Consider the following 14,816-nt stretch of genomic DNA (forward strand, 5'->3'; position numbering starts at 1 on the left):
TAACATAGTAATTATCGTAACTCAAAGTGGCTACAGAATAAGTTATTCTGTAGCCAGCTACAGGATAGTAGTTCTATATATATATATATATATATATATATATATATATATATATATATATATATATATATATATATATATATATATGAAGCTTATTACACCGTTCCATCATTCAAGACTTAGACCTTCAACAAGAGCCGGACCAATGGACTTTTGGGGTTCCTCTATCTTCTCCTCAAGGAAAGCTTATAAGCTTCTGATTGGTCACTCACAAGTTCACCAAGTTTTTCACCGGCTATGGAAATCATGTCAAAACAATAGAAATTCTTCTTCTGGCTTGTGTTGAAAGACTGACTAAGTACCAGAGAACTTCTCCGGATTTTCGAAAGCTTCAAAGATAAACTCCAATTGCCTTTTTTCATGGAGATTGTGCTTACCTTGTGCTCACTACCGGAGGCGGCTTCTTTGCCGAGTGCATAAGGCACTCGGCAAAGGCCGATATACACTTGGCAAAACCTTTGCCGAGTGTTACACTCGGCAAAGGGCACTCGGTAAACAGTTTATCGGCAAATACCTCTTTGCTGAGTGCACTTTATCGGGTACTCGGCAAAGGCTTTGTCGAGTGCCAATCCGACACTCGACAAAGAAATGTGGCCGTGACGGCGAGCGCCACCATGACGGCAGCTTTGCCGAGTGTCAAGGTCAAGCACTCGGCAAAGGTACCCGCTTTGCTGAGCGCCGTTGACTTAGACACTCGGCAAAGGTGGCCACTTTGCCGAGTGCTGCCGACAAGACACTCGGCAAACAGGCCACCTTTGCCGAGTGCCTGGCCCGTGGCACTCGGCAAATCTGTGATGTTTGCCGAGTGCAATGGCCATTGCACTCGGCAAAGCATGTTCCCAGGTAGTTCCCAGGTAGTCACGTTGCCGAGTGTCATGGCCATTGCACTCAACAAAGTGACTGAAAGTAGCCTATTTTATTTGTTTTTTACATCCCATCCAAACAAACAGAAGATATATATAACAAACATCACCAACATCACATATATATCATCAACAACACATATATGTCACCAACACCACATATATATCACAAACGTCACATATATATATCACAATATATCACAAATAAGTTCACAAGCAATCCAAGTGCTCCATCATCGTCAACCTCAATTGCAAATAGAAGTACCATTAACAACCACAAGTATCATCACTGATTTGGTGAAGGATTCGCTAAAGCATGAGGATCGTTCGATGCCGCCGATTGATTCTGCACAAAGAAGAAGAGATTGCATGTGTGAGACAAGATAAATATATACCATACATGAATAAAACTTTCATACTCCACTAGATTTGACCGTAAGCATGAACATACAAACTAAAACATTTATACTCACAGGAGTAGAATAGTGAGGAGTTGGAGGTGGAGGTGGAGCGAATAGCGAAGGTGGCGGAACTACACCCATAGCGGCGCCAAGACTTTGCATGTACTGAAGAATCTCCACCATCGTCTACTGCTCGGCCTCCCGGTCGGCCTCCACCCTCTCCATCTTCGCCTGCATCTACTCTCATATCCTCCTCTCTTGTTCCAGCTGGGCCTACAATATATTCACCCCAATGTTACAATAATGCAAAGGAAAGGTATGAAAAAACCAATGAACGATGAATAAACAAGGAATAACCTCGAGTGCCTCCACCCGGTGGTGTGAAGTGTCCTGTCGAGGTCATATGGCCGGGCTCCTGCTCGTGCTGCTTGCTCGAATCTAGGAGAGACTGGGAGTAGCGGCTGAGTCGATTGCGTCGTCGCCAATCCAGTACCGCCCATGCTTCTTGCCTCCTCCCACCCTCATGACGACTTCTCCATCAAGGTCCTCGGTGCTCAGATCGTACTTTGGCCCATGGACCTCCCTTGTAATAGATGTGTACTCACTGAGGCGGTTGTGGACGGTCACATTGTTGTACGCCTCAGGCCCGTCCTCCAGGTTGTAGGCGACATTGGACGTAGCCTTGCCCTTATGGGCCATAGCAAATGCCTTGAAGATGGAGCAAGGCTGGCCACCTTGTGACGCCGACTGCGAGAAAAATAGCAAGATGATTAGAAATCATGCAGAATTGAGCGTTAGAATAAATAAATGAATTCGCGTACCCATGTTTCTGCGTATCCGCTAAGGCTGTGGCTGCCTTGATGGTGTGCTACACCTGGCATCATCAAACACCGCTCCCGGATCAAGTTGTGCGTCTCCTCCCACTCGCGTGAAACACCACTTGTCCACCATCTGTTCCCAGCACTGGGGATGCGTGGCGCACCAATAAGGAATCATCTATTGGCCATCAAGTACATGACATATCAGAAGATGAAATTAAGCCTACTTAATCTCAAAAGGAATCAGTATTAATGTTCTGTATTTACTTGCAGGTACTAGTCCCAGGTCAGTGTCAAGCTCCTTGAGTCCCTTTTGGTGAATTTCGTTCCAAGGACAGTCCCGTGGTAAGTTACGACGGTCTGGATGCACGCCTCATAATGCATGTCCATGATGAGTTTTTTGTAGCATTTGGTAGCCACCGCATTCGCCCTGGCCTCATGTTTGTCCTAGCATCTAAAGAAATCTTGCAAACAAACACGATATATCCATTCATTATTTCATGAATGTCCAATGAATGCGATGTATTGAGCAATGTAGTGCGAGGAGGACTTACCCACAGCTCTTGCTTCACCTGCTCCGCCTTGTTGTTGAATACCCTGTAGGCCCGATCTGTAGCATCGGGGGCGGCGGCATAGTGGTCAAACGAGTAGGCCAGCCCCGTCACTCCGGCGTACTCAACCAGGCTAGGGAAGTGCTCCTTGCACAAAAGACTGAGGATGCCATTGACTTGGCATGTGTGAGCACCTCCACTCGCCACAATCATCCAGTTCCTGCCCAAGTGATTAAGAAAAATTATTAGTTTCTATTTTGATTTTCAACGTATCATATAAAGTAGTGATAACATCTAAAGTTACATAATTTCCCCCTTGAGTCAAATCAGCGAGCATCTCTCACGAGGTATCAGTCGCTGAGGGAGGCTCGTGGGACCTCACAAGTAGACGCTCAATGAACTAGAGGAAGCGGAACCCCCTACTGCTGCCTCCTCCTCCTCGTCCTCCTGCGCGTCCTCCTGGGGCACCTGCTCCTCCTCCTCCTCCCCACACGATGGGGCGGCAGGCGACGGCTCCCTCCTGCAGCTGCTCCTCCTCCTACTCTCCCTCAGTGCAGCGATGCTTGTCCTTCGGTACAAGGACGTTAGCTTCCTCATCCCACCACCCACCATCTTTCATTCACCTATAATTAAAAAGAGTAAACCAATAAGCACAGATAAACAAGAAGTACTTAGAAAGAGATGCAAAATAAACAAAACATAATTACAAAATAAAATAGTATTACATGTATTAGAAATAATCTTCATGATCAGGATTAGCTACATCATAAGTCTCATCATCACTATCAATCATGTCGAAATAATCAACACTATCCGAATGAGCAATGTTGCCATTGTCATTGTCTAAATGTAATCGCTCAAGCATTTGTAAGTCCTTCACATTTTACACCTCATCTCCAGCGTCCTCTTCAATAACCGTTTCATTGTCTACTTCCATTCCGATCGCTTCGGTTAAGTCTATCTCAAACCTCCCTTCTAGTCCCTCTTCTTGAAAGAACTCTCTGTCATATGTGTTTGGGTCTAAGTTGTAATCTTCATCATTTGGGACAGGCACTTTACCGTGTGGCGATACCCTATGCACAATATCCCAACCCTTAAGATGACTTTTGGTTTGACACGCATATAGGAGATAATAAACTTGCGTGGCCTATTGGGCCACAATATAGACATCGTCTCCTGGTAAGATGAAATCCTTTCAAATTTTGACTAGACCAAGATTACAATATGTTTGTCTCGTTGCTTCAGGATCAAACCAATGGCATTTGAATATGACATGATTCAAAGGTTTGGAACCATGAAACTTGAGTTCATATATTTCTTCAATTCTTCCATAATACTCGACCTCATCAACGTCGGGCATAAAAACTCCGGAACTTGTGGTTCTTCGATCAGGCCGACTTTGCTCATAGCTTGTTGTGCGAAAGCGATATCCATTCATGTCATAACCGGAAAATGACCTGACCCTATAGGCAAAGCCATCGGCAACCTGTCTCAACTCGGACACGCATAGATGCATCCCTCTGGACCTGCAAGCTCAAGCAGGATACATCGTTATATTATTTGCACGTACGAGTAACTTCGAATGTCAAACTAAGTACGAGCTAAATTAGACGGTACCTTCCGTTTGAACCAAGAAATGAAATCGGGCATTCCATTTTTTGCACCCTGCCTAAGAAGGTATCTAGCTGCTGCGCAGGTAGGATCCCTTGATTGACGCCAGAATTCATGAAGAAATTCCTTGTACCAACGAGAAACAAGGGGTTGGATGCAGAATAGTGACGACGTATTTAACAAGTTCGTTGAGAACTTACTGCATGTACGGCGCCACTTCGTCAAGGTTAGTCAACACGTATAGCATGATATGGCGCCACTCTTCATGATTCAAGGTTGATTCAAGGTCTTGCGGGTTGATGCACTAGCGCTTCCGAGTTGCCCTCGGAAAAGGCTGAGGTTCGATTCATGTTCGCCAACATTGTAACGAGGGGTTGAATTATGCACGCTAGGGAGGTTGTCACCATAGTATGCTGTTGTGAAGTTCGCCACCTCCTCCAGAATGTATGCCTCTGCAATGGAAGCCTCGATTTTACATTTATTTCTACATTTCTTTCGAAGAACATTTAGACATCTCTCGATTGGATAGCACCAATGGCCCTGCACGGGTCCCCCCATTCGTGCCTCATACGGGAGGTGCAAAATCAAGTGCTGCATCGGATTGAAGAAGCCAGGTGGAAAGATCTTCTTCAACTTACAGAGCAACACAGGTGCCATTCTTTCCAAGTCAGCAATCATGGTCCGAGATAACTCCTTGGCATAAAGCTGGCGAAAGAAATAGCTCAACTCTGCCAGCACTAGCCAGCACATGCTCAGGGACATAACCTCGAACCATCGCCGGAAGAAGCCGCTCAATCTATATGTTGTAGTCATGACTCTTCATCCCTAAGACTCACATAGTAGATAAGTTCACTCCCTCCTCAGATTAGCTACATACCCATCAGGGAACATTAATGTCTAGATCCATTCTAGTACTTCCCTCCTTTGGGGCTTGCTCAAGACAAAATCGGCCTTAGGCCTTCTCCATGTCTTGCCATGACTAGGAGGCTTCATATGTTGGTTTGGTCAATCACATAACATTGCCAGGATCCACTCTAGCCTTAACGTTGTCCTTTGACTTGTCAGGAATGCCCATGATTGTTGCCCAAAGTGCCTCGGTGATATTCTTTTCAGTGTGTATTACATCAATATTGTGTGGAAGGAGAAGGTCATCAAAATAGGGGAGCCGAGTCAAGCCCAACTTATGAGTCCACATATGTTGCTCTCCATATCCCACAAAACCACCTTCTGGATTGACCATGAGACCATCTATCTGTTCATGAACCGTGGCACCAGTCATTATCGGTGGTGCAGGGTCTGTCACTATGACACCTTTCAAAAAGTTCTTGATGTCTCGTCTGAATGCATGGTCAAGAGGGAGGAATTGCCGATGTTTGTCAAACAATGAATACTTACCACCCTTCTACAACCAAATGAACCTCAGACCTTCCTTGCATATTGGGCATGGGAACTTCCCGTGAACACACCTGGCGCAGAATATCCCATATGCTAGGAAGTCATGCAGGGAGTAGTGGTACCAAACATGCATTTTGAAGTTTTTCTTTATAGCTCGGTCGTATGTCCATACCCCTTCTTCCCAAGCATGGACCAATTCATCAATCACATGCTTCATGAACACACCCATATTATTCCTCGGGTGTCCAGGAATTATCAACGACAAGAATACATTCTGTCATTGAAAGCATATGCCGGGGGGGAGATTGAGGGGGATAACGAACACGTGCCAACATGTGTATGGGGCAGCCATCATTCCATAAGGATTGAACCCATCTGTTGCCAGCGTAACACGTATATTATGAGCCTCTTTAGCTTTCTTATGATGAATGACATTAAAGTGGGTCCATGCTTCACCATCGAATGCATGTACCATCCTATTAGGATTGTATCGTTTGCCATTTTTGTGCCATGTCATCTGTTTCGCGGATTCCTCGGTCATGTATAGCCGTTGGATCCTCGCTATGAACGGAAGGTGCCGTAGGATTGTCACGAGAATATCAAGATGCCTCTTCTGGCCATCACCAGAATCTACCTTTAGGAACCTAGAGGATTTACACTTTGGACAGTACTTTGCTTCCACGTATTATTTCCTAAATAGGACGCACCCCTTCGGGCAAGCATGTATCTGCTCATACGGCATCTTAAGTGGACAAAGGAGTTTCTGTGACTCGTGCATGCTCTTTGGCAGAAGGTGACCCTCCAGAAGTAGGCTGCCAATAACTATCAACATATCATCGAAGGCATCTCGACTCAGGCTATACTAGGACTTTAACGCCATTATGCGTCCAATGGCATCCAGTTGAGAAACCTTTGTCTAGCCGTGAAGGGGTTTCTGTGCCGCGGCAAACATGTCGTAGAATGCCTTTGCGGTTGCCTCTAGGCTCCTTTCTCCGTATGTCCTTCAGCGAACTATGCCTCGTGATAGTCATTTAACTTGTCTGCTACCCCGGCATCAGCATCATAATCCTCAACGCGTGGTCTCACCACCTCCTCTCTCATACGATCGGCTTCACCATGGTAGACCCACTAGGTATAGTCTGCCGTAAACCCATTCTTCCAAAGATGTTCCCCCATGACCATCTTCGTTTGTCTTTTCCTATTTGCACATTTGCTGCAGGGACAGCAAATTTTACTCGCCCCTTTAGCAGCCACGCCAAATGCCCATTCCAAGAAAGCATCGGTCTTGTCGATCCATTCATTGGTGACCTGACCCTGACTTGCGCGGCCCGTGTACATCCACTCACGGTCCTCCATCCTCTAACATATATAGCGACGAGTAATATAAACATCAATTGCATCTACACGACGTTCCTACTATCTAATAGGTGCGGATAGGTCCTAATCCCATGCGAGGATCCGTAGATGAGGTTAGTTTCTATGCTCTACTCCTATTTGAGACAGAATTTCAGCAGCACCTCTCCGCTGTTCTCCAAATACACGTCCTGCTAGGGAGAGTGTGTATCCGGAGAACAAAAGGGAGATGATGCCAAAACTTTATCTCAGATCGGAGCAGACCATGGAAACTAACCCTACCTACGCATCCGTGGGCTGTCCAAAAAACATGGACAATTCGAAACAGATACGGTTTTAGATAAGGAAATATCTGCATATTTCCAACCGTATCTCTTTCGAACAGGAGATGCCTAACTGGGTTACGTGATCTACGACCATGATACAGAAAGAGGGGTTATACCTAGGGTGGCGGTGGAGTCAGGCTAGCGAGGCCATGGTGGGTCGGTGCAGTGGCGAGGCGACGCGGTGCAGGCAGACCCACAGCGGCGAGGAAGGCGATCGGGGTCATCAAGGTACTCTGGCTCCGCTCCGACGGGCTCTTCTCTGCAAAAAAAGAAACATAAAACTATCAATACAAAATTTCGGCAGCACCTCCCCTGCACGGTGAGGTTTCCAAAACCTACAAGAAAACCAACGGCACGATGGCCGACATGCACATACATATGAACGGCACGATGGCCGACATGCACAAGATTATATAAGGAACACCTAGCAATGTAATCAGGATAAGCAAGGATCAGGGATTACAAATTCAGGATCTGCATCCCATTACTAATATATTCCATAAGCTATATTAATTTATGACAAACATCAATCCATGCATCCACAATCCATCCATGCTAAACCTCAGATTTGCAACTATACACCATAACCAGCGTCCACGAAGGCACCCTAACCAGGACATGTTAATCTATTCATTCATCCACATCCATCAGGCAGAGACGGCATAGGGGCTCACCACTGCAGACGGCATAGGGGCTCACCACTGCAGAATGCGAAGGCGCCATTGCTTGGGCGGCCTCCTTCTCTTCCTCCTTCCTCCTCTCCTCCTCCTCCTCTCTTTCTCCTCCTGCGGCGCGGCGTAGGGGCGGCACTGCGCGGGGGCGAGGGCAGCGGCGGCGCTGGCGCGCAGGCGGCGGCTTCGCTGGCATGTGCGTGTGTGCGTGTGTGCGGTGTGTGTGGGCCAGCCCAGCCGGCGGGGTTAAATCCCCCCTTTGCCGAGTGCCCCTGATCTGGCACTTGAAAAAGTTTTTTTTAATTTTTTTATTTCTTTGTCGAGTGCCCCCGATCTAGCACTCGGCAAAGAGGGTTTTTTAAAAAAATTATTTGTCGAGTGCTCCCGATCTGGCACTCTGCAAAGTATTTTTAATTTTTTAAAATTCTTTGCCGAGTACCAACTGTCCTGGCACTCGGTAAAGAGGGGTTTTTAAAAAAAAATTAAAAAATCTTTGCCGAGTGTCAGCCGTCCTAATACTCGGCACAGAGGCTCCTTTGCCGAGTGTCATTTTTGACACTCGGCAAACCATTTTTTTTACTTTTGACCACCAAACTTTTTGTGCAGTCCTCATACAATACCTGGTACTCCATGTTCCAATGTGGCACATTTCTCGGATTTTTTCTATATTTCTTTAATGTATTTCATTTAATTGAATTTCTTGGATAATTCAAATTATAACGGCTAGTCATTCGAATAATGAAAAAATAAATGAAAAAATGATATTCACGTTATTTAGTATAATGTGAGGCCGTATACAGGAACAAACCACCAATTTCAAACATCTTGTTCATGAAACATGACCACGAACTTGCGGTCGAGTTGTTTTTAAATTCTGTAAAAAGCAAACAAAGTCCGAAAATTATAAAACTTGTCAAGATATCATATGTGGAGGCTGTGATAAAAAATTGAGAAGGTTTCGCGCAAGTTTGTCACATACGATGCTTACCACCTCGTGCCCTCTTCACGAAATCATGAAACTTCTTCGGAGATTCTTCGGTTTGCAAGCATCGTACGTGACAACTTGCGCGGAACCTTCGTAATTTTTATCACAGCCTCCACATATGATATTATGACATCTTCACAAGTTTCATGATTTTCGGACTTCGTTTGCTTTTTATATAATTTAAAAACAACTCGACCGCAAGTTCGTGGTCATGTTTCGTGAACAAAATGTTCGAAATTGGTGGTCTGTTCCTAGATACGGCCTCACATTATACAAAATAACATGAATATCATTTTTTCATTCATTTTTTTTATTATTCGAATGACTAGCAGTTATAATTTAAATTATCCAAGAAAATTCAATTAAATGAAATAAATTAAAGAAATATAGAAAAAGTCCGAGAAATATGCCACATTGGAACATGGAGTACCAGGTATTGTATGAGGACTGCACAAAAAGTTTGGAGGTCAAAAGTGATAAAAAATATGATTTGCCGAATGTCAAAAAATAACACTCGGCAAATGAGCCTCTTTGCCGAGTGTCAGGATAAGACACTTGGCAAAGGATTAACGACGCCTGCCGGCCGTTAACGGAGGCGGCCCTTTGCCGAGTGTCTTATCCTGACACTCGGCAAAACCACCTCTTTGCCGATTGTTATTGTTTACCCAGTGCTCGGCACTCGGCAAACAACCTCTTTGCCGAGTGCCAGTTGTTTGCCGAGTGCTTTCTCTCTGGCACTCGGCAAATAACTTCTTTGCCGAGTGCCCGATAAAAAGCACTCGGCAAAGTCTGGGACACTCGACAAAGAAGCTGTCTCCGGTAGTGCCTGGTCAATTTGGACAATAATAAATGATGTTATTTTCATGAACATTCAGGCTTCGGTGCAGCGTTGCAAGACAATTTTTAAAACCGAGTTCGCCCTAGTTATTCTACGGGCCAGAGCAAACTATATCATCCACCTATTGATTTAACGCTAGAAGCTTATGTGTAATCCTTTCTATTTTCTTTGTAAGCTTTTTTGTCTCATCATTTTGTATTGTGGAACCTTTCTGTACCTTTTTTTTTTTGCAATAAAGCACAGCAGGTGGTAAAATCCCTCCTGTTTCCCTTCAAAAAAAAAATCATATACTCCATTTACTAAAACATGCGTTGCTTACCTGCTTTGTACAAGCTCGATCGTCCTTGTAGGCTTTTTTTAATTAATTATTTTGGATCCTCACAAACCCTGAGGCATGGCAAAAACTAGAGATTTGAGATCTGTAGAAACTCGACCACGCATAGAGGCTAGAGCAATGGTTTCCAATATCGGCCGAAATCTCCTGATATTTCTGATATATCCTCTTTATCCGTAGGTGCCGATAAAGAAATATCTATCTTTTTCGTATAAATTTTGTTTAAATTTATTTAAATGTACTTAAATTCAAATTATATTTTATTTGAATTTGGTCTGATATTTTCGATATATCCTGTTTATCCTCTTTATCTGTGACCCCCAATAAATTTTAATTTCCGAAAATGAAAACCTTGGCTAGAGCTAGCAGGTAAGCTTCTATCTCCTTTCCAATACTACTGGAGCTATAAGTAGGGTGAAGTACTAGTATATCCTTCCGGTGTTGATATATACTAGCAAGCTAGATTCAGCAAAGTATCTCTCAGTGCTCAGTGCGTGCGTAAAATAATCAAAGAGCAAGGAAGTATATATATAGGGTGTACAACGCATCTTGGTCCCATTCGTTGGATGGGATGCCCTAGCTATCTTCGGGGTTCCCATCGTGATGTTGAGCTCAACGAACATCTCCTGTCAGTCACCAAGGAAAAATCCGACAATTAGCTAGTAGGGTGATGACTGATGAGCATTGCTCGATCACGAGGTTCTCGATCGAAAACGAAAACGAAAACACGAAGCCTCCGAGGAAGGTGCTGCTGTCCCTCGTAGTAAGGTAGGGGTAGGGGTAGGGGCCGTGTACCCCTTACTTTGACGTCTGGCACTCGGCAGCATGAAGACGTGTTACGGACGGGCGGCCCGATCCGAATCCGACATGGCCAATCAGCAGTCTCTACTCCGAAACCCAAACAATCCTTCTGCACTTGCAACACAATAGGCATCCCCTCCCAAGACGAAACGCGCTTCGCTCCCCATGTTTTTGTTTCCGTCGTTGTCGTCGCCGTTATAAATAAAGAGGGCAGCTCCCAGCGCCGTTCGCCTCATCACTCCCTCACAAACCCAGTCACCCACCAGCCTCTTCTCTTCTCGCAGCAGCCGCGAGCCCGCGACACAGTCCTGCGCTGCCTCTAGTTTCGCAGCACCATTGCCATCACCATCGATCGATCACCCCGCGGTCCGGCCTCCAGACCAGCTCTAGCCTGCGCGGCAACAACGAACAGCCGAGACTAAGAGGTCCGTCGGTCGAGCGATGGCCAGCATCGTCGACGGCAATGGAGGCAGCCGGCTGGTGGTGACGGAGCTGGGCCATGTCAAGGAGCTGGCGAGGCAACTGGAGGTGCACCTCGGCGGCTCCTCGCCCGACCTCTGCAAGCACCTCGCCTCGCAGATCTCTTCCATCACCGAGCGCTCCATCAGCCTGCTCATCACCACCTCCACCCTCGACGGCCCGCGGAAGCGGTCGGCTGCGACGGCCAGCCCGCTCAGCGACGCCTCCGACGCGCCCTTCGTCAAGGCCACCAAGAGAAGGTATCCATCATCCAGGGAGCTTCCCGATTAACAAACAGAAACGCTCCTAATTGACCTCTGTTTGCTGAGCTTTTCAAGTGCTTTTTATGTTAACTTGCAGGACGACGATGGACAAGAAGAGGCATGAGGTGAGGGTGAGCTCGGCCGGCGACCACCCGGCCGACGACGGCCACAGCTGGAGGAAGTACGGCCAGAAGGAGATCCTTGGAGCCAAGCACCCAAGGTTGCCCCACTTGACTTGACACATCCTCCTATCAAAAAAGAAAAGATCTTTCTTTTCTTTTCCAGACTCCAGAGCCCAATCTCATCTGCACGTGTTCTTATCGCAAGTGGAATCGAAATCATTTCCTGCTGCTTTCTTATCTACTTTTGATCGCGGGGCTCCTCCACTCTTGTCTTGCTGAAAAAAGTTATGCAGCCTCTGTTTGTTTGTGTTGTTTGCAAGTGTTTGGCTGGCCTCCACTTAATCTTTGTCCGATGGAGGAACAGTGATTCATAGAGCGATTTCCAAATCGGATTGTTGATGCTACTTTGTGCAAATCTTGTTCGTCGATGCACAAGCAAAATCTCTTCTTTTTCTCCCATCAAACAAGATTATGGTCCTGAGGCTGACGTCATCCGTGCAAACATTGCAGGGGCTACTACCGCTGCAGACACCGGCACTCTCAGGGATGTGCGGCGACGAAGCAAGTGCAGCGCACCGACGAGGACCGGACCTTCTTTGACGTCGTCTACCTCGGTGACCACACCTGCGTTCAGAGGGCTGCGGGTCAGGCTGCCGCAGACGCGCAGGCGCCGGAGTACAAGGACAACGACAACCCGGGCACCAGCAGCTTCGTGCAGAGCCTGAGCTCCAGCCTGACGGTGAAGACCGAGGGGCCGGCCGTGCAGCCAGAGCAGCAGCTGCAGGGCAGGGACGCGCCCGCGCCCTTCTGCTTCTCCACGCCGGCGACAGCGAGCGGGTGCCTGGTGCCGGAGCGCAGCCCCTTCTCCGCGCCGTCCACGTCCGACAACTGGGCCGTGTTCCCGCCTTTCGAGGTCGCCGGCGGCGACGTGCTGTTCGGGTTCGAGGAAGTCATGTCAGCGATCGACAGAGCCGACGGCGACGGGTTCCTCGACGACCTCGACATCGACGTCTCAAGCTTCTTTGTGTGATTGAGTGCAAGCAGGGAGCGACGAGTCTTGCTAATGCAGCTGGTGAACACTAGGGAATGGGAATCTGAGGCTGCCCTTTAGGGTCCGTTCGTTAGATCAGGAATGCACCAGGAATTATTCCAACTACTCAAAACTTATATAAATTTGGCAACCAATTCAAGCAGGAATGAATCCAGGACACGATTCACTGCTAACCGAACGAGCCCTTAGTAGTTCAGTCGCTCTGCCGTTTGTCCAGGGGCAGAGGAGGGAAGAACACATGTTCTGTCTCGGTCAGTGGCAGTGCCTGTCATGAACCTTAGGATGTCAGAATAGTGAATGCTCCTTCTCTCACTTTTTTTCGGTCGAGGGTTGCAAAGTAAATAATTTTGTAATAGTGCTGTCAATTTTTAGGCTAAACATGTGAGTTTCTTCTAGTGAATTTAAACACCTTCCAACATATAATTAATAGTGCAGCTTAAATTTGCGTGATATTTAATCTGATTAACCCCCATGAGGCCATGAACATTCGACCATGTATAATTAGTTTTTTTTTTCAAGAGAAAGCTACTTAGTACTGATACTGACCAGTACTTGGTACATTCACAAGCTTTCCTTTAGCACTGTGCGTGAGGTTGCAATAAAAAAAGTCAAATACTAAGTACAAGTCTCCATTCAAAGCACAATCCGAATGGTGGCATTCTGTCTCTTTGGGCTTCAGCTTTACTGTACTCCCTCCGGTCTACTAGTTTACAAGGACAACTTTTAAAAAAACTATGAAATGTTTTAAAATTTTAATTTAATGTAGAATTGAGGATTGTGGGCAAAGTGGTTTGAAATTGTAAAGACATATATGATCTTTTGGTCATGGATGCTCTTCATTAGGTATTTTTCTATCTACAATCAGGGCCGTCTTGGACAAAACCGAGGCCCTATGTAAAGTTTAAAACGGGGCCTTGTAGGCTAGCAAAATAGGACCATAAATGATATATAAATAATAATATATTACACTGCTGTGTGATAAGTTATGAATTGTAGTACCTATTCAACCCTTCGTTGCATAATGTTTACTTGAACAACATCATTCTTTTGGTGTTCTTCGAAATGAAATCTTCAATAATAGACTGATAGTTAATCTTGTCCAGCATGTTGCCCGCAAGTGCTATTGTAGCCAAATCAGTAAGCCTTTCTTGCATCATTGTAGAACGCAAATAATTCTTCAATAACTTCAGTTTTGAATAGCTTCGCTATGCTAATACGACAATCATAGGTGGCCAACAAAACTCTATATGCAATAGTTGCATTGGGAAAGTAGTCATGTCGCTTCAAGAACTTTAGAATATCAACAGGGCCCATATCTTCTTTTGGAATAAAATCTTGAAGAAACCTTAGCTGCACATACAGCTCATTAGCATCAATATCTGATTTTCCATCTCTTTTAAGAGCAGCCTCAAGATTATCACAGGAAGATCTCAAGCTATTATTATAGAATGACCGCAATATATCGGAAGTAAATAAGAAACCAAAAATTCCCTGGTAGCCTTGATATATTGTTCAAATCTTGTTGTTAGTGAAGAAGCGAGCAGTGTATCAACTCATTCTGGATGACCAAGATAATGAACCTGTGTTTGTTCATTTGTAAAACAGGGTCAAATTCAGCTAACATCTCTACCAAACCCAAGAAATTCCCATTGCTATCATCATATAACTTGCTATTGCTACCCCGAAATGCAAGATTGTGCTTGGCAAGAAATTTTACAATGGCAACAATTCTGAATAGAACTTTCCTCCAATGATCCTTTTCTTTCTTTAGTTGTCGTTGGCCAGATTTATCAATATAGTTTGATCCTTTTGTAATCTACTACGCAACTCATATCAAGTGGTCATATTCAAAACATGATCTGCAGTTGTCTCAGGCTCTTTTAAGTCTGTTGCCAAGATGTGTCCAATCATTAC

General features: G+C 45.5%; 1 protein-coding gene across 1 annotated transcript; it reads left to right on the forward strand.

Annotated features, from left to right (window-relative positions):
* The first annotated feature begins 11,226 nt into the window (after positions 1–11,226).
* Positions 11,227–13,605, forward strand: LOC136549760 (transcription factor WRKY19-like). Its single transcript, XM_066541164.1, has 3 exons — positions 11,227–11,726; positions 11,827–11,949; positions 12,362–13,605. Exons 1-3 carry the CDS (start codon positions 11,449–11,451, stop codon positions 12,879–12,881), a joined length of 921 nt encoding a protein of 306 aa, XP_066397261.1. The 5' UTR covers positions 11,227–11,448; the 3' UTR covers positions 12,882–13,605.
* The last annotated feature ends 1,211 nt before the right edge of the window (positions 13,606–14,816 follow it).

The sequence above is a fragment of the Miscanthus floridulus genome, chromosome 4 (assembly GCF_019320115.1).
Source record: "Miscanthus floridulus cultivar M001 chromosome 4, ASM1932011v1, whole genome shotgun sequence".
Classification (NCBI taxonomy): Eukaryota; Viridiplantae; Streptophyta; class Magnoliopsida; order Poales; family Poaceae; genus Miscanthus; species Miscanthus floridulus.

What these genes read in the sequence shown, in the direction of transcription:
- LOC136549760 (XM_066541164.1), top strand. Translation starts at nt 11,449, where the DNA reads ATGGCCAGCATCGTCGACGGCAATGGAGGCAGCCGGCTGGTGGTGACG. An exon ending in GTCAAGGCCACCAAGAGAAG is followed by an intron (nt 11,727 to 11,826) that starts GTATCCATCATC and finishes GTTAACTTGCAG; the next exon opens with GACGACGATGGACAAGAAGA. An exon ending in CTTGGAGCCAAGCACCCAAG is followed by an intron (nt 11,950 to 12,361) that starts GTTGCCCCACTT and finishes CAAACATTGCAG; the next exon opens with GGGCTACTACCGCTGCAGAC.